Source organism: Myotis daubentonii, chromosome 1, assembly GCF_963259705.1.
Source record: "Myotis daubentonii chromosome 1, mMyoDau2.1, whole genome shotgun sequence".
Classification (NCBI taxonomy): Eukaryota; Metazoa; Chordata; class Mammalia; order Chiroptera; family Vespertilionidae; genus Myotis; species Myotis daubentonii.
The window spans coordinates 65,389,188-65,409,558 of NC_081840.1; the positions used below are offsets into that span (position 1 = coordinate 65,389,188).

The 20,371-nt window shown below is 42.0% G+C and overlaps 1 protein-coding gene across 6 annotated transcripts in view; it reads right to left on the reverse strand.

Moving 5' to 3' along the window:
- GANC (glucosidase alpha, neutral C) overlaps positions 1 to 20,371 on the reverse strand; it is a 77,479-nt gene that overhangs the window by 39,104 nt on the left and 18,004 nt on the right. For 5 of the 6 annotated variants that reach the window (XR_009453832.1, XR_009453838.1, XM_059704273.1 and 2 more), the window contains exons 6-10: positions 15,953 to 15,995; positions 9,488 to 9,554; positions 3,190 to 3,286; positions 1,807 to 1,987; positions 1,441 to 1,579 (exon numbers count right to left, since the gene is read on the reverse strand). Coding sequence is in view for 4 of the 6 variants with exons in the window: in XM_059704273.1 (XP_059560256.1) it covers positions 1,441 to 1,579; positions 1,807 to 1,987; positions 3,190 to 3,286; positions 9,488 to 9,554; positions 15,953 to 15,995 (527 nt within the window). In the remaining 2 variants the exon portion in view is untranslated. The remainder of the gene's footprint in view (positions 1 to 1,440; positions 1,580 to 1,806; positions 1,988 to 3,189; positions 3,287 to 9,487; positions 9,555 to 15,952; positions 15,996 to 20,371) is intronic. The other variant, XM_059704285.1, reaches the window with a different exon arrangement.

The following is a 20,371-nucleotide window of genomic DNA, read 5'->3' on the forward strand; positions in this document are numbered from 1 at the left end:
TGGATTATTTTAACCTTATAGTCATTTTTGAAATCGGGAAGTATGAGTTCTCCAACTTTTTTTTTTTTCAGGATTGTTTGGCTATTCAGGGCTCTTTGCAATTCTATATGACTTTGAAGATCAGCTTTTCCATTTCTTCAAAAATGGCTGTTGGAATTTTGGTAGGGATTGCAGTGAATCTATAGATTGCTTTCAGTACTATTGCCATCTTAATGATGTTAAGTCTTCTAATTCATGAACATGGGATATATTTCCATTTATTTAGGCTTTCTTTAATTTCTTTTAAGAAATATTTTATATTTCTTAGTGTACAAGTTTTTTTTATCTCTGATTAAATTTATTCCCAAGTGATTTTATTCTTTTGAATGTTATTGTAAATGAAATTGTTTTCTCAATTTCTTTTTTAAGTTGTTCAATGCTGGTGTGTAAAATCACACAACTGATTTTGCCTACTCAGCATGGCTCAATGGTTGAGTGTCGACCTATGAACCAGGAAGTCGTGGTTTGATTCCCAGTAGGGGATGCGCTGAAGGCAGCTAATCAATGATTCTCTCTCATCATTGATGTTTCTCTCTCTCTCTCCCTCTCCTTTCCTCACTGAAATAAATAAAATATATTTAAAAAAACACATACAACTGATTTTGTATGTTGATCATGTACACTGCAACTTTGGTCAACTTGCTTATTAGATTTAGTAGTTTTTGTGTGGATTCTTTGGGATTTTTTAACATATAGGATCACATTATCTGGAAAAAGAGAATTTTACGTCTTCCTTTACAATTTGGATGCCTTTTATTTATTTTTCTAGTGTAATTGCTCTGGCCAGAACTTCCAGCACATTGTTCAATAGCAGTGGTGAAAATGAGCAGCCTTATTTTGTTTCTGATTTTAGGGGCAAGCTTGTAGCTTTTCACCACTGAGTATGATGATGTTAGCTGTGGATTTTTCATAAATGCCTTTTATCATGTTGAGAAAGTTTCCTTCTATTGGGGTCTTCTGAGTGCTTTTCTCATGAAATAGTGTTGAATTTTGTCAAATGCTTTTTCTGCACCAATTGAGGTGCAGAAATGAGTATGTCCTTTAAAGATAAAATGCGTTAGAGCTGAAGTCAGTGGTATATTTTAATAAAAAAGAGAACATAGAAAAGGTTGGGATACTGATAATCTGAGATGAAGGTCGAGAAAGCCCAGGGGTTAAAGGCTCCAAAGAGGCAGATAACAAGTATTAAGGATGAGAGAATGGAGAGTTCTAGCTGCAGTGCAATGTTTAGCCAAGCTGAATAGAATGAGGGTGGGAAGAGAAATGCTTGCTTCTTAAAAAGCTTGGGCAAGTTGTTTATGAATTCTATTTGGTGTACAATAAATATTAACTTATAGCAATGATACAGGAGATGGAAAAAATATAATGGAACAAGAAATGGGCTCTTCTACATGCAGGTACCTGTAAGAGATGAGTACTGCTTGAAGACATCAAAAGGTGTAGGCCCTGTCAGCAGAAAAATATCAATGATTCCACTCTCTGACATCCAATGCACATCAGTTCGAGATTTGCTCTTTTGTTTAGCATCAACTGGGCCCATCTGGAAAAGAAATGGAATGAAGGTTTGAAATATTTCCCTCTAACCTACAATGTTCATCCATATGGGAGTAACAATCTGTTCCTTTCATATATACTATAAACTTTCACTGATTATACTGCAATGACTGGTGGCAGAGCACTGCCACTATAAAGCCCAGAGCTATGACTACACTTTACTAGTTTTGTTTCTTCTGTAAGTGGGACATACAGACATGGTCCATAGCTTACCTTTACTGCAGGCTCTGTATTGATCTCCACTAGTGTTTCAGAAGAATTCAACCAAAAAATGCCTAAAGTCCTACCCAGTTTGTGGGCCAAGAGATAAGGCACTGAACCATAAATGCCCATTTTGTTATGTATTTCATATCCATAGACATCCAGGTTATAAAGACGGTAAGCATCCTCACCACTGAAACACACAAGAAGGATTATCAATTACCATCACAGATGTATTATTAATAAGATGGCTCCATTCTCCCCTGCACTTGGGTCCTATGCATCTTTCAGGTTCAACTTTACCACTTCCCTAAAGGTTTCTGATCCAACCTGGGTGAATATGGTCCTCCTCCTTTGATTCCTTTGCATCCCTCAATTGACAATTGGTATACATAATCTCCTATTTAAGACATCTTTGCTAAATATATCTTGTGAGTGTAGGACTGTTTCCTGTGAATCCTCTACAATAGCAAGCACAGAATAGATATTTTTGACAAATTTTGTATTTCTTTGCCACTTAAACAAAATGATAATGTCTTAACATGCGGATCCAGTGCTGAGTAGGGAAAAATTCATGGCCTGAATTGGGGTGGGGAGCACAGCTCAGGTTGATGTTAGAGCCGCACGGTTTCTGATGCACCTGTCACTATGCTGCCCTGTCACATAAACGGCATCTGAACCTGGCAAACCTGATCAGACTCTGTGTCTCTTTGATTTTACTTCCAGTTAGTCATCTGCCTCTGGCATTTATTTGCCAGTAGTATTAGTTTGAAATGACCTCCCTGAGAAAATCAAAGGTGATATGAAATGCTACACTTTCCCATTCTCTGACTCACTGTCCTTTCTTAGTAAAAGCGTTTTTTCTAGGTCAGTGTTTTTCACAGTGCATTCTCTCAGGGTTCCACAGTAAGGCCTTGAGAGGTAAAGGCAAAACACAGGAGGGGATGTGATGAAAATTCCCCCCAACCCCTATTTCAACCACAGCAACTCCATATATTTACTTTCTTTATACTTTTAGGTTCAGCATTACAGTTCTTAGAATTACCCAATTTTTTGTGCACCCCCCCCCCCAAAAAAAATTGAGAACTACTGTTCTGAGTGGAAGATTCTTTTTTAAAATTTTTTTATTTTTATTAATTTCAGAGAGGGAAGGAGAAGGAGAGAGAGATAGAAACATTGATGAGAATCATTGATCAGCTGCCTCCTGCATGCCCCCTACTGGGGATTGAGCCCGCAATCTGGGCATGTGCCCTTGACTGGAATTGAACTCGGGACCCTTCAGTCTGCAGGCTGATGCTCTATTCACTGAACCAAACCAGCTAGGGTACTTCAAGGGAGATTCTTCAAGATCTATAAGCAATGCTTTTCCCATAATAATTCTTGTTTTCACTTTACCCAGTATTTTTAAGTTGGTGTGATTCTGCATGTTGTGGGATCCCATAGAGATGCTCAAATCCATGCAAGGAGAAATCCAAACCAACGGAGGCAGGACCTGTGGGGACCAGGATATTGACTGAGTTTTGCTTCTCATTAGGGCAATCACTTAACTGTGAGTGTAGCAAGATGACTAAACTAGAGATCTAGAGATGGGAGCTTTCCCTGATCTATCAGTAAACCACGTGTGCTGACTTCTGTATTCAGGTGTTGTGAGGATACAAAAATGTAAAAGGCAAAGTTCTGGTCACTCATCACTTATGTTCACTTAACTGTGTGCTGAATCTCTCCGTATCCTCATTTATACTAAATCTTTTTATTGGTAACATATGGCTACAAAGTTTTAACTTTCTTTTTAATCTAAACTTTTCTAAAATATATTAGGTACTCCTTTGCTTTGGAAACCAAAGGATACTGAACAATTTTAATCTTTGCTAGATGAAAGAGTGGGTGTCTCCTGCCTGATTATTTTTCTCACTGTGTTCAGGGACTATAATGTCCAGGGCACTAGCTGCTCAGAATACCCTGTGATTGTAAACACATAAATTTCCTTTAACCAAGGGCAAAGTCTTTTTGTTAACAATTATTTTAGAGATATGGGAAAATGCAAATAATTCAGAAAGATAACATCACCTTAAATTCATTTGTAGGTTAAAATATTTGACCTCAAATGATCCTTATTTGGAGGAGTGTATGGAATGAGGGTTCTATAGAGAAGGCAAAAAAGATTATGATGCCCCCCGCCCCTTGCTTATAAATTTTGGGCAAGTTGTCAGCCCTGATCATATACTAGGCCAGTGATGGCGAAACTTTTGAGCTCGGCGTGTCAGCATTTTGAAAAACCCTAACTTGACTCTGGTGCCGTGTCACATATAGAAATTTTTTGATATTTGCAACCATAGTAAAACAAAGATTCATATATATATATATATATATATATACACACACATATATATATACATATATATGTATATATATATTAATTAAATCTTTATTGTTCAGATTATTACAGTTGTTCCTCTTTTTCCCCCGCCCAGCTCTCCTCCACCCAGTTCCCACCCCACCCTTTGCCCTTACCCCTCCCACTGTCCTCATCCATAGGTGTATGATTTTTGTCCAGTCTCTTCCTGCACCCCCACACCCCTTTTCCCCCAAGAATTGTCAGTCCACTCCCTTTCTATGCCCCTGGTTCTATTATATTCACCAGTTTACTCTGTTCATCAGATTATTTATTCACTTGATTTTTAGATTCACTTATTGATAGATATGTATTTGCTGTTCATAATTTTTATCTTTACCTTTTTCTTCTTCCTCTTCTTAAAGAATACCTTTCAGCATTTCATATAATAGTGGTTTGGTGGTGATGAACTCCTTTAGCTTTTTCTTATCTGTGAAGCTCTTTATCTGATCTTCAATTCTGAATGATAGCTTTGCTGGATAAAGTAATCTTGGTTGTAGGTTCTTGCTATTCATCACTTTGAATATTTCTTGCCAATCCCTTCTGGCCTGCATAGTTTCTGTTGAGAAATCAGCTGATAGTCGTATGGGTACTCCCTTGTAGGTAACTGACTGTTTTTCTCTTGCTGCTTTTAAGATTCTCTCTTTGTCTTTTGCTCTTGGCATTTTAATTATGATGTGTCTTGGTGTGGTCCTCTTTGGATTCCTTTTGTTTGGGGTTCTCTGTGCATCCTGGGCTTGTAAGTCTATTTCTTTCACCAGGTAGAGGAAGTTTTCTGTCATTATTTCTTCAAATAGGTTTTCAATATCTTGCTCTCTCTCTTCTTCTGGCACCCCTATAATTCAGATGTTGGTATGCTTGAAGTTGTTCCAGAGGCTCCTTACACTATCTTCATATTTTTGGATTCTTTTTTCTTTTTGCTTTTCTGGTTGGGTATTTTTTGCTTCTTTGTATTTCAAATCTTTGACTTGATTCTTGGGATCCTCTTGTCTGCTGTTGGATCTCTGTATATTATTCTTTATTTCAGTCAGTGTATGCTTAATTTCTAGTTGATTTTTTTTCATATCCTCCAAGGTCTCACTAAATTTATCGGTGGTTTCTAGAAAATTCTTGAAAAACCTTATAACCGTTGTTTTGAACTCTATATCCAGTAGTTTGCTTTCCTCCATTTCTGTCATTTGTGACCTGTTTCTTTGTCTCTGCATTTTTTATGCTTCCCTGTGTTGATAGAGTGGCTTTCTGTGCTAGGTGTCCTATAGGGCCCAGTGGCTCAGCCTCCCCAATTACCTGAGGTGGACAATCTTGGTGCACCCCTTTGTGGGCTTTGTGCACAGTCTTGTTGTAGTTAAGCCTTGATTGTTGTAGGTATCACTGGGAGGAATTGATCTCCAGGCCAACTGGCTGTGAGAATCAGCTGTGCCTACGGTGGGAGGAGAACTGTGCTGAAGACACCCTTATGGGGCAAGACTTGCTTCAGTAGGGCTTTGGTGCTCAATGAGTCTGCCCCCGAGTGTGTCCCTTATGGATCTGAGGAGTTGTAATTGGATGGTCCCACTCTGACACTGGCTCTTGGATCTAAGGAGGTGCTAATTTAGCCTCTGCCTGAGGCTACCCAATAGGAGCTATAAAGAGATCTGCAGATTCCTCTTCCTTGTTTGGGGTTTGGAGGTGCCCAAATGAGGCCCAGCTGTGAAGCAATGCAAGCTGCTGTGGGGCCTTGGGCCTTCTCTTGGAAGTTCTGGGTCTGTCTGGCCCAGCTGCAGTTTGTTCGGTAATTTTCAGATTACAAAGGGCCAGGGCATTCATATGCAAAAGCCTCTGCTGCAGCTTGGGTGGGGCGGGGTCTCAGGGAATCAACAGGGCGGAGCAAACAGCTATGGCTGATCCTCAGCCCTGCCCTAAGAGGCCCCGTGTCTCAGTGTCCCTGTAATCGCTGCAAGCACCTCTGAGAGAAGGCCGCCCTTGAGTTCCGAGTTCTGCCCGCTGCCAGACAGTCCAGTTTCTCCCCATATGAATCTGGGTCCCCAGAGACTTCCCGGAACTGGAGTTCAGAGCAGTCAGGGGCTTGTGACTCCCTCCTGATCAAAAAGACAGCTGCGTCCTCAGTTGCCAGCCCTTGCCGCGTACACCTCCGTACCTCTGCACTTTACTTCCGCACCTCCTCTGAGTCTCAGTGTGCTTTTCTCTTTCCTTCTAGTTGTAGGATTTCCACTCAGCCAGCCTTCCTGTAGTTCTGGATGATGTCCGTTTTGTCTTTTAGATGTATTTTTGAAGTTGTGGGAGGCAGCAATTTCCGGTGTTTATCTATGCCGCCATCTTAGTTTTTTCTCAAGATATATATATATTTTAGGATAATTATTTCCTTTTATTTTATTTATTTATTTATTTTTAATTTTTTTTGTGTGTTAATCCTCACCTGAGGATATTTCTCCATTGATTTTTAGACAGAGTGGAAGGGACAGGGAGAGCCAGACCATCGATGTGAGAGAGACACATGAAGTGGCTGCCTCCTGCACGGACCTCCCACCAGGGTCAGGGAACCTGCGACCAAGGCATGTGTCCTTGACACAGTCTCCTTTATTTTTTTTTTATTTTTTAAATATATATATTTTATTGATTTTTTACAGAGAGGAAGAGAGATAGAGAGTTAGAAACATTGATGAGAGAGACGCATCGATCAGCTGCCTCCTGCACACCCCCTACTGGGAATGTGCCCGCAACCAAGGTACATGCCCCTGACCCCTTGACCGGAATAGAACCTGGGACCTTTCAGTCCGCAGGCCGACGCTCTATCCATTGAGCCAAACCAGTCAGGGCTATTTTATTTTTTTATGGGGCCGTCTCAACCTCACTGGGGCCATTTCTGCCTCACCGGGCCCGTTTGAGCCTCACTGGGCCCGTTTCAGCCTCACGAGGGCTGTTTCAAACTCACTGGGGCATCTCAACCCCACCGGGGCCATCCCACCCCCACTGGGGCCATCCCAGCCTCGCCGGGGCTGCCTTAGCCTCACTGGGGCCATCCCAGCCTCTCGGGGGCCGCCTCGGACCCACGGGGGCTGACTTGACCTCACGGAGGCCATCTCAGCAACACGAAGTTTGGCATTCTGTCCTTTGTTGGGCGGCTCCTTGCTGGACAAAATCTCCAGGTGTTCCTGGTGGCTGAATATCTGGTATGCTTGCTTGGATTTCGTTTTCTACCAAGTGCACAGACTGCCTGTCTGCCATCTCCTAGCGTCCCATGTGAGACTGGATCTGGTGGGCCTGCCTGTGTGTTTGCTGGTACAGCGGTTCCATGTCGCCGGCCCAGCTGTGTCAGGCTCCGGCTTCCTCCGAACCTGATTCTGCTTCTTTATTGTGTCCCTTATGTATGCAAGAAGTTGAAATCTGCATTCTGCTGGGCTGGGCTACAAAAGCGCTGGTGGTTCTCTTTGTGCCACTAGCACAGCTTGGTTGGGGATGTAATTTGAGTAGGGCGGGGTCCCCGGGAAGCACCAGGGCGGGGCCAAGGCAATGGCATCTCCATGTCTATTCGCCTCTCCACAACTCAGCAACTCGCATACCCAAGTGCCAGTGAGCAGTTCTGCGAGACAGCCACTCTCACTCTCCGGGTCGTTGCAAGGCCATCCCGCTTCTCCCCGTAGGTGTCTGGGTCCTCAGAATCTCACCCCAAACACGCTCAGTGGATTTGAGAGTCCACATCCCCTTCTGGTTGAAGAAAACCGCGCATTCAGTTGCAGCCAGCCTGGTGCGCGATTCCGTACCTTCGTTCTTGGAGCTTCTGCACAACCTATTCAGTCTCAATGCTCTTCTTTCTTTCCTTCCAGTTGTAGAGCCTCCACTGGGAAGCTTTCCCATGGTTCTGAATGACAACTGTTTCTTTTATAGTTGGTAGTCTCGATGTTGTTGTGGGAGGCAGCACGCAGAGGTCTGTACCTTACGCCGCTATCTTGGTTCTCCAAGATTTATATTTTTGATATTTATTTTATATATTTAAATGCCATTTAACAAAGAAAAATCAACCAAAAAAATGAGTTTGCATGTCACCTCTGACACGCGTGTCATAGGTTCGCTATCACTGTACTAGGCTATAGATATAGATGCTAGAACAGGGATTCTCAAGGAATTAGGGAGAGTCTGCCATTCTACAGGGCAGGGAGGAGGAAGAAAGTGAGTATTTTTTCTGGCTACATAAGTCCCAAATATCTGAAAGGTATCTCCCAAAGAGACAAACTACACACACACACACACACACACACACACACACACACACACACACACACTCCCATCACTAAGCCTAGGGAGAAATGTCACAGATGGGCATGTGATGCTCATGTGCATGATGGGGAAGCCTGGCAATGGTTGAGAACCACTGGCTTGGAATGTTGGAGCTGATGAGCTCTAGAGATTGTTTTGTCATCACTTGACTCTCATAAAAACAGAATGTGGAATTTGCAGCCATGTGATATACTGGATAGTGCAAATAGTGTGCTGATCTAGGGCACTCCATGAGACTATAAGCTCTATGAGGCCTGTAGTTCTTTTATATGCTCCACAAAAGGCATATAATCATTATTTCTTTGTTGCAATGCATTATGGAAGAATGAGTGGCTTGGTGCACGAAATTTGTGCACTGAGGAGGAATTCCCTCAGCCCAGCCTGCACTCTCTCCAATCGAACATCCCTCTCGCAATCTGGGACTGCTGGCTCCTAACCACTTACCTGCCTCCCTGTCTGATTGCCCCTAAGTGACTCTGCCTGCCTGCCTGATTGCCCCTAACTGCCCTCCCCTGCTGGCCTGATCTCACCCCCAACTGCCCTCCCATGCAGGCCTGATCTCGCCCCCAACTGTCCTTCCCTGCCGGCCAATTTGGTTCTGATTGGTTGGTTTCTATGCCAGTCAGTGTCAAAAGCTCTGCCTCCTAGTCAGCCATTGGCTCCTCACAGTTCACCCAGATTTGGTTCTGATTGGTCAATTTCTATGCCAGTTAGCGTCTCCGGGCCTATCTCTGGGCCTGATCAGAGAGGCGGGGCTGATCAGCAGCTCCCTCGGCAGTCAGTGCTGGGGCGCCACGGCAAGCCAGCACTGACTGCAGGACTGACTTCCAGTGTTCGGTAGAGCCTTTGGTCAGTCGTTATGGACCCTGGGTTTTTATATATTAGGATAGGGGACTCAAATCTGAGATTTCTGTTCATCTTACAGAAGTTACTTGTTTAGGTGCCGAAGCTCCAGGAACTTTTGGATAGAGATATTTAGCCATTTTGGAAATATCTGTTTTAGCACTACACCAGTTTCAATTTTACCATTAAGTTTGACATCCACAAATTTTCCAAATTTCTCCTCCCATAGGCCTAGATCCTCTTGATTTTTCTGTTGGCACAAAAAAAGAAAGCAAATTAAGTTTATATGTTGCAAGCACATTTTATTTGGATTATTAAAAAATTAGACCAAAAAATTAGTTCATCTCAAGACTAGTTTGTGATGTCAGTATGTTTAACAAATTAGATCTGTGTCCTATATAAATGTCAATAATCATCCTTATGAACAATAACTGACATGAACATATTTTTTATTGTGGTAAAATACACATAACAAAATTTATCATATTAACCATTTTAAGTGTATTAACCATTTTAAGTGGCATTAAATACATTCACATTGTTGTGCAACCATCATCACCATTCATCTCTAGCACTTTTACATCTTCCCAAACTAAACCTTTGTATCCATTAAATAATAACTCCCCATTCCTCCCTCCCCCTAGCTCCTGGCAACCACTATTCTACTTCTTGTCTCTATGAGTCTGACTACTCAGCTAGATATCTCATGTAAGTGGGCATCATACAGTATCTGTCCTTTTGTGTATGGCTTATTTCATTTAGTATAATGTCTTCAAGATTCATCCATTTGTAGCAGGTGTCAGAATTTTCTTCCTTTTTAATGGAATAGTAATCCACTGTGTGTATGTACCATATTTTGTGGATGCATTCATCTGTCAACGACACCCGGATTGCCAGATTGCTTCCACCTTTTGGCTGCTGTAAATAATGTGCTATGAAGAACATAAGTATACAACTATCTGTTTGCTTACTTTCGCTTTTGGATATGTACTCATAAAAGGATCATACTGTAATTCTATATTTAATTTTTTGAGGAACTGCCACACCATTTAACATGGTTTGAAATTATGTGAAAGCACTTTGAAAAATGTGGTCTTTACATATATAAGATATTTTTTCCTTGTAAATATGTGAGGCAAACATTTAGAATCAAACTACTTAGGTCTGTTTTGTGAGACCCTAAGAAAAGATTTTGGCTGAGATGGGCACTTTCACCCTGCTTCGTTTATCCAAACTGCTAGCTATGTTCCTATTGCTGGCTTTGGAAGTCACTGGGATGGCAACCACTCAGATTCATAAACTCTTGATCTACAGTTATAGACTTTTTCAGCTTTACCAAAGTCTCGATTCTTCAGAAGCAAAAGTTCTTTTAAAAAAATTATGTGTGTGTGAAATGCATTATTTCTTTTTATTTATTTATTTATTTTTCTTTAAAAAATATATTCTATTGATTTTCCACAGAGAGGAAGGGAGAGAGACAGAGAGCCAGAAACATCGATGAGAGAGAAACACCGATCAGCTGCCTCCCGCACACCTCCCACTGGGGATGTGCCCGCAACCCAGGTACATGCCCTTGACCGGAATCGAACCTGGGACCCTTCAGTCCGCAGGCTGACGCTCCATCCACTGAGCCAAACCGGTTCTGGCCATTATTTCTTTTTAAAAAGTGAATCCTGCCCTGGCTGGTTTGGCTCAGTAGATAGAGTGTTGGCCCTCTAACTGAAGGGTCCCGGGTTTGGTACCAGTCAAGGACACATACCTTGGTTGCAGGCTTGATCTCTGCAGGGCCTGTGTGGGAGGCAACCAATTGATGTGTTTCTCTCATATCAACATTTCTCTCTCTCTGTCTCTCCCCCTCTCTTTCACTCTCTCTAAAAATCAATGGAAAAATATCCTCAGGTGAGGATTACAAAACATTTTTAAAAAGAGTGAGTCCTCTGGCCATTTCTAAGCTGTTTCTTCATACTTAAAGCTTCTATAAAGTGATCCTGTGTATGTTTTAAATCACACCTGAATTATTATTTTTTCTGTGTAACACTCCTTTTACTCAGCATAATGTTTTGTTTTTTAATAATTTTTTTCCAATTATAGCTGACATACAATTATAGTTGACATACAATATCATATTAGTTTCAGGTGTATAACCCAATGATTAGACATTCTGTAACTTAGTGATCACACAAAAATATCTAATACCCATCTGACACCATACACAGTTATTACATTATTATTGACCAAATTCCCTATAATGTACTTTACATCCCTATGACTATTCTGTAACTACCAATTTGTACTTCTTAATTGTTTCACCTTTTCAGCACCATCCCAAATCTCCCTCCCATCTTTGGAAAACCCAGTCCTCCAAACCCCCTCCCCTCTGGCAACCACCAGTTCCTTTTCTGCGTCTATGAGTCTGTTTCAGTTTTGCTTGTTTACTTTGTTCTTTAGATTCCACACATCAGTGGAATCATATGGTATTTGTCTTTCTCTGGCTGACTCATTTCACTGAGATAATATCCTTTAGGTACATCTATGCTATTGCTAATGGTAAGATTTCATTCTTTTTATGGCTGAGTAGTATTCCATTGTATATAGGTACCACAGCTTTTTTATCCACTCATCTATTAATGGGAAATTGGGTTGCTTCCATAGCTTTATAACTATTGTAAATAATGCGGCAATGAACATAAGGGTGCATATATTCTTTCAAATTAGTGTTCTGGATTTCTTCGGATAAATTCCCAGAAGTGGAATTACTAGATCATAAGGTAAAAGCAATTTTTAATTTTCTGAGAAAACTCCATTCTGTAGCGATTTTTGCATCTATGTTCATTCATCAGGGATATTGGCCTATGATTTTCTTTCTTTGTAGTATCTTTATCTGTGAGGTGTTGTTTTTTTTTTATTACTGCTTCAATATCATTTGTTGTAATTAGTCTGTTCAGATTTTCTGATTCTTCTTGATTCAGTTCTGGAAGAGTGTATGTTTCTAGGAATTTATCCATTTTGACTAGGTTATCAAATTTATTAGCAGATAGTTGTTCACATTATTTTCTTACAGTCCTTTGTATTTCTGTGGTGTCAATTTTTACTTCTCTTTTATTTGATTTTATTTATTTGGATCCTCTCTCTTTTTTTCTTTGAGTCTGGTTAAAGGTTTGTCAATCTTGTTTATCTTTTCAAAGAACCAACTCTTGGTTTCATTGATCTTTGTTTGTTTTTAGTCCCTATGTCATTTATTTCCACTCTAATCTTTATTATTTCTTTCCTTCTACTCACTTTGGGCTTTGTTTGTTGTTCTTTTTCTAGTTCCTTTTGGTCAGTGGTCGGCAAACTCATTAGTCATCAGAGTCAAATATCAACAGTACAACGATTGAAATTTCTTTTGAGAGCCAAATTTGTTAAACTTAAACTATATAGGTAGGTATATTGTTATTAACTTAATTAGGGTACTCCTAAGGTTTAGGAAGAGTTACACTCAAGGGGCCAAAAAGCCGCACGTGGCTTGCGAGCCGCAGTTTGCCGACCACAGCTTTAAGTGTAAAGTTAGATTGTTTATTTGAATCTTTTCTTGTTTCTTAAGGTAGGCCGGTATTCTTATGTCGTTCCCTCTTAGTACTGCTTTTGCTGTGTCTCATAGGATTTGGGTTGTGTGTTCATTTTCATTTGTCTCAAGGTATCCTTTGATTTCTTCCCTGATCTCATTGTTGACCCATCCATTGTTTAGTAACATGTTATTTTGCCACACCTGAACTCTCAATATAGGGATTATTATCCTGGGATCTATGGATAAGCTTTAGAGTTGTGAACTCCCTCAAACAGGATAACAAATTATTTTGCTATAGAGATGATTCACAGCTTTCATCTGATTCTTCCAAGGGATTTCCAAGTTGTAATCAAAGGGAAGAAATATCGAAAAATTTGAGGAGGCTGCTGAGATGGGGAAGGGCACCTTCAAGTATGGGATAACCCAAAATCTGGACATGAGCATAGTATCACCACCGATATATCCCTGTGGACATTTGAGACCAGCAAGCATTAGATGATCATCATTGATGCCCCAAGAGACAGAGACTTCATAAAAAACATGATTCAAAATAAGAACAAAAACAAAACAAAAAAACAAACATGATTCAGGCACATCTCAGGCTGACTGTGCTGTCCTGATCGTTGCTGCTAGTGGAATTTGAAGCAGGTATCTCCAAGAATGGCAGAAATGTGAGCATGCCCTTCTGGCTTACACACTGGGTGTGAAAAACTGATTGCTGGTGTTAACAAAATGGATTCCACTGAGCTATCTTATAGCCAGAAAAGGTACGAGGAAATTGTTAAAGAAGTCAGCACCTAATTAAGAAAATTGGCTACAACCCCGGTGTTCTCACACTTGGCATGATGGTCACCTTTGCTCCAGTCAATGTTACAATTGAAGTCAACTCTGTTGAAATGCACCATGAAGCTTTGAGTGAAGCTTTTCCTGGAGACAATGTGAGCTTCAATGTCAAGAACATGTCTTTCAAAGATGTTTATCGTGGTAATGTCGCTGGTGACAGCAACAATGACCCGCCAATAGAAGCAGCTGGCTTCACAGCTCAGGTGATTATCCTGAACCATCCAGGCCAAATCAGTGCTGGATATGCACCTGTGCTGAACTGTCACACAGCTCACATTGCTTGCAGATTTGCTAAGCTAAAGGAGATTGATCATCGTACTGGGAAAAAGCTGGAAGATGGCCCTAAGTTTTTGAAATCTGGTGATGCTGCCATCGTCGATATGGTTCCTGGCAAGCCCATGTGTGTTGGTTGAGAGCTTCTCTGACTCTCCTCCTCTGGGCTGTTTTGCTGTTCCTGACATGAGACAAACAGTTGCTGTGGGTGTCATAAAAGCAGTGGACAAGAAGGCAGCTGGAGCTGACAAAGTCACCAACTCTGCTCAGAAAGCTCAGAAGGCTAAATGAGTATTATCCCCAACACCTGCCACCCTGTCTTAATCAGTGGTGGAAGAACGCCTCAGAACTGTTTGTCTCTACTGGCCATTTAAGTTTAATGGTAAAAGACCGGTTAATGATTACAATACATCGTCAAATCTTCAGAAGGAAAGGAGACTATTTTGTGGACCATTTGTGTGTGTGTGTGTGGGGGGGGGGGGGGAGATAGTTTTTAAGTTATTAGTTTTTAAAATCAGTACTTTTTAATGGAAACAACTTGACCAAAAATCTGTCACAGAATTTTAAGACCCATTAAAACAAAGTTTAATGAGAAAAAAAGGAATTATTTTAAGAGTCTCAGCAGAATTGCCCTGCCCGTTTCTCTAGCCTAGTGACACAGCACCCTTTCCTTTGCTCTTTTCTCTTGCTAAAAGTTATGTTTGTGTATGTATGTATGTATGTATGTATGTATGTATTTATTTCAAATGTGCTCCTTTGTACCTAAGATTTTTGAAAATGCAATTCCTTCTATTTGGAATGTGCTTTTCCCACTTTTTTTTTTTTTTTTTTTTTTTTTTTAACTAGCTACTGTATCTGCATGCATCAATTTCAGCTTTAACATCATTTCCTTCAGGAGGTCTTTCCTGACCCTCATCCTGGTCAAGTTTCTTGTTGTAGTCTCCTAAAGCACCCTTTTGTAATGTGCTGGGCTGCATATCTGGCGCTTTGGCCAGACGGGTCATGCTGTGCTGTCTGTTCTTAAAACACATAGATAGGAAGGTACTGACATCAGGCCAGGCCTTGAGATATGGTCTCATGGCCCCTTCCCAGCACGCAGGCCTTCTTTCTCAGAAGGCCCGGAAGTCTCATTCCAAATTTGGGAGACAAAGGACTGGAAAAAGTATAAATAAAGAGAGTTTCCTCCATATTGGGGGGCCCAGAATTTGAAAGACACATTTTTCTCTGGGCCTCCACAAAATTTAATAATAAAATGTAACTCCTGTGGTTGTCACTGCAGTTCAGCCTCTGCTTCAGCAGGGTGCTGTAACTGTAGTCAGCTGGCCAGCTTAATAAAGGCTCTTAAATTTAAATTCTGAGTCGGTGGTCTATCTTGCTGAGTGAACCCATAACAGTAACACTCTTCATACCTGTAATTATTTAGTGCCTGTCTTTCCAAATAGATTCTAAGTTTCATAAAGACACAGGATTTGCTTTATTCACTGCTGACTCCCTTTGCCTAGCATTTTTTTGTGGCTGGCACAAAGCAGGCACTCAGGAATTACCTGTTTTATAAATTAATAAATACGTGAACAAATGAATGAAAGAATCAATGAGAAGATAAGATGAGCAACAGAGACAGATGATTACATTTACAGAGAATTTATCAAATATCCATCTGTAGAAGAAGGAAAGAACAAGACACATATTCTACACCAGTGGTTCTCAACCTTGGCTGCACATTAGAATCTCCTGGGAATCTTTTTAAAACCCTGATTTCTGGGCCTCATCCTCCGGAAATTCTGTTTCTTTGTTATGGGGTGAGGCCACAACATTAGTAACAAAGAAACAGAATTTCCGGAGGATGAGGCCCAGAAATGAGGATTTTAAAAAGATTCCCAGGTGATTCTAATGTGCAGCCAAAGTTGAGAACCACTGTTCTACACAATGATGATGATGATTAAAATAATAATAATAAAAAAGACAAATTGCTCAATCTAGATTACCTGAGAGGTGTCAATTGATGCATTCTCCTTTTCTCTGGTAGCTCTGTTGTAATACAAATAAAATTGTTTAACACATGGCAAGACTGATGGAATTTTGTTCAATTATAAAGATTTTCATTTCCAACTTTTGAAACTCTATCCACCGAGCCAAACTGGCTAGGGTATCATTTATCTTTTTAAAGAAACACTTTTGGTTTTGTTGATGTTCTCTTTTGATTTCCTTTTCAATTTCATTGATTTCTGCTCTAATTTTTAATATTATTTTTGCTTCTAGTTATTTGTATTTAATAAGCTCTTATTTTTCTAATTTCCTAAAGTGGAAGCTTAGTTTACTGATTTATATATTTTATTTATTTATTTATTTATTTATTTATTTATTTATTTATTTATATTGAATCCATTGAGGTTACATTGGTTAATAAAATTATATAGGTTTAAGATGTATAGTTCTATAATACATCATCTGTACAGTGTATTGTGTGTTCACCACTCCAAGTCAAGGCTCCTTCCATCTCCATTTATTCCCCTTTTATCTTCTACTGCCCCCAACTCCTCTTTTCTTCTGGTAGTCACCATACTATTGTCTGTCCATGAGGTGGGTTTTTTTGTTTGTTTTTTGCTTAATGCCTTCACCTTTTTCACTCAGCCCCACAACTCCTTCCTCTCTGATAGCTGTAAGTTTGTTCTCTATATCTGAATGTTTCTATTTTGTTAGTTTATTTTATTAATTAGATCCTGCACATAAGTGAAATCATATGACATTTGTCTTTCTCTGACTGGTTTGTTTCACTTAGCACAATACTCTCCAGGTCCATACATGCTGTTGCAAAAGGTAAGACTTCCTGTTTTATGGCTGAGTTGTATTCCATTGTGTAAATATTCCACAGCTTTAAAAAAAAAATCCAGTCTACCTTCTGATGGGCACTTGGGCTGCTTCTATATATTGGCTATCCTATCTAATAAAAGAGAAAAATGGTAATTGGCGTACGACGATACCCTTTTCATTGGCTAATCAGGGCTATATGCAAATTAACTGCCAACTAAGATTGGCAGTTAACTGCCAACAAGATGGCGGTTAATTTGCATATGTAGGCACAATGCAGGGAGGCGAAAGGGAAAGCAGGAAGAAGACCCCTGCCACTGACAGTGATCTGAAACCCAGGGGGGAGCTAAGAGCTGGGGGGCAGGGCAAAGGCGGCCCTGGGGCCGCCTTTGCCCTGCCCCCCAGCCATGATCGGAGAATCAGGTGCCTTTTCCGCCCTGGCTAGTGATAGCAGGAAGGAGGGGTGGAGCCAGCGATGGGAGCTGGGCACGGTCGAAGCTGGCAGTCCCGGGAGCTAGGGGTCCCTTTCCTGGGCCTAAAGTGGAGCCCACGATCGGGGGGCCGCTGCAGCTGCAGGTCCCCGCTGCCCGGGCCGGACGCCTAGGCCAGAGGCGTTAGGCCTGGGCAGGGGCGGAGCCTGCAACCGCGGGGAGCTGGGGTCCCTGCCCAGGCCTGACACCTCGGCCGGATGCCTCAGGCCTGGTCAAGGGTCCGATCCGGTGATTGGCGATCAGAGGGTGATGAGGGTCAACTCCTCTGGCCAAGGCGTCAGGCCTGGGCGGGGGGCGGAGCTGGGGATTGGGGGGATATGATGGTCCCCTTGCCCAGGCCTGAAGCCTGGGTCAGAGGCGTCAGGCTTGGGTGGGGTTGGAGCAAGCGATCAGAGGGAGATGGGGGTCCCCTGCCCAGGCATGATTCCTGAGCCAGAGGCCTCAGGCCTGGGCGGGGGCCAGAGCCAGTGATCGGGGGGAGATGGGGGTCCCCTGTCCAAGCCTGACACCTCTGGCGGAGGCGTCAGGCCTGGGCAAGGGGCCGATCAGGCGATCGGAGGGTGATGGGGGTCTATGCCTCTGGCCGAGGCATCAGACCTGGGCTGGGGGCAGAACCAGTGATGGGGGGAAATGAGGGTCCCCTGCCCAGGCCTGACGCCTCTGTCAGAGGCGTCAGGCCTGGGCAAGGGGCCGATCCTGCGATTGGAGGGTGATGGGGGTCAATGCCTGAGGGCTCCCAGTATGTGAGAGGGGGCAGGCTGGGCTGAGGGACACTCCCCCCCCCCCACACACACCCAGTGCATGAATTTCGTGCACCGGGCCCCTAGTTATAAATAACAAGAGGCCCGGTGCATGAAAATTCATGCACTGGGGTGGGGGGGGTCCCTCAGCCCAGCCTACCACCTCTCACAGTCCGGGAGCCCTCAGGGGCAGGAGGTGACCTGGTGATCAGGAGAAGGCGATGCCCCATCACACCTCTGCTGCTGCCACTACCGGCAGTGCAAGCCTCGGCCGGCCCTGGTTATCTGAGCCTTGGGCGGCCCTGGGCAGCTGGGCAGCCACCATCCGAGGCTTGCTTGCACCTCAGGCTGGCCCTGGGCAGCTGGGCAGTTGACAGCCAAAGCTTGCCTGTGCCTCAGGCCGACCCTGGGCGGCTAGGGGGCTGAGTGGACTGGGGGACTCTGGAGGTAGGCGCCCCGGCAGGGCCAAGGGGACTGGGCGCTGCCATCTTGTGGCTGTCACCATCTTTGAGGGTGTGGCAGTCAATTAGCATATCCCCTCCTTATTGGCTGTGGGTGCCACCATCTTTGCGACAGCATGAGGGTCAATTAGCATATTCCCTCTTTATTAGATAGGATGCTGCAATGAACGAAGGGGTGCATATATTCTTTCAAATTAGTGTTTCAGGCTTCTTAGGATGTATTCCCAGAAGTGGAATAGCGCCGAAACCGGTATGGCTCAGTGGATAGAGCGTCGGCCTGCGGACTGAAAGGTCCCAGGTTCGATTCCGGTCAAGGGCATGTACCTGGGTTGCGGGCACATCCCCAGTAGGAGATGTGCAGGAGGCGGCTGATCGATGTTTCTCTCCCATCGATGTTTCTAACTCTCTGTCTCTCTCCCTTCCTCTCTGTAAAAAATCAATAAAATATATTTTTTAAAAAAAGTGGAATAGCTGGGTCATAAGGCAGTTCCATTTTTAATTTTTTTGAGGTAACTCCATACTGTTTTGCTGCACCAATTTGCATTCTCACTAATAGTGTATGAGGGTTCCTTTTTTCTGCATCCTCAGAAACGTTTGTTGTTTGTTGATTTATTGATGATAGCCATTCTGACAGGTATACAGTGATATCTCATTGTGGTTTTCATTTGCATGTCTCAGATGATTACTGATGTTGAGCATCTTTTCACATGTCTCTTGGCCATCTGTATGTTCTCTTTGGAGAAGTGTCTATTCAGGTCCTTTGCCCATTTTTTAATTGGATTGCTTTTGTGGGTTTTTTGTGTGTTTTTTTGGTGTTGAGTTGTATGTTTTTAATAAATTTTGGTTATAAAACCCTAATCAGATGTATCTTTTCTCTTCTAATATATTCATTCAATGCTAAAAATTCCCTCTAAGCACTGCTTTTTCTACATGCCACAATTTTTAATAAGTTGTATTTTCATTTAGTTCAGAAATTTTTTAATTTTTTTAGAGGTTTCTTCTTTGGCTTATGTGTTATTTAAAAGTGTGTTATTTAATTTTGGAATTTTCCATATTACTGCTATTTATGTCTGGTTAATTCCATTGTGATCTGAGAGCATGGTATGATTGATATTCTTTTAAAATTTTTAAGGTGTGTTTCATGACTCAAAATATGGTCTATCTTGGTAAAAATGTTCCATGTGAGCTTGAGAAGAATGTATATTCTACTGTTGTTGAATAAGGAAATCTATAGATGCCAATTATATCCAGTTGATTGATTTTGCTGTTGAATTCAACTATGTTCATACTGATTTTCTCACTGTTGGATCTATCCATTTCTGATATAAAGGTGTTAAATGTCTAATTATAACAGTGGATTTGTCTATTTCTTCTTGCAGTTCTACCAGTTTTGCCTTATGTATTCTGATGTTTTGTTGTTAAGCACATACACACTAAGGACTGTTATGTTTTCTCAAAGAATTGACCCCTTTTATCATTACATAATGCTCTTCTTAATCCCTGCTAACTTTCCTTGTTCTTTTTTTTAAAAAATATATTTTTATTGATTTCAGAGAGGAAGGAAGAGGGAGACAGAGAGAGAAAAACATCAATGATGAGAGAGAATCACTGATTGGCTGCCTCCTGCACGTCCCCTATTGGGGATTGAGCCTGCAACCTGGGCATGTGTCCCTGACAGGAATCAAACTTGGGACCCTTCAGTCCGCAAGCTGACGATCTATCCACTGAGCCAAACTGGCTAGGGCTGTGGTCAGCAAACTGCGGCTCGCGAGCCACATGTGGCTCTTTGGCCCCTTGAGTGTGGCTCTTCCTAAGCCTTAGGAGTACCCTAATTAAGTTAATAACAATGTACCTACCTATATAGTTTAAGTTTAACAAATTTGGCTCTCAAAAGAAATTTCAAT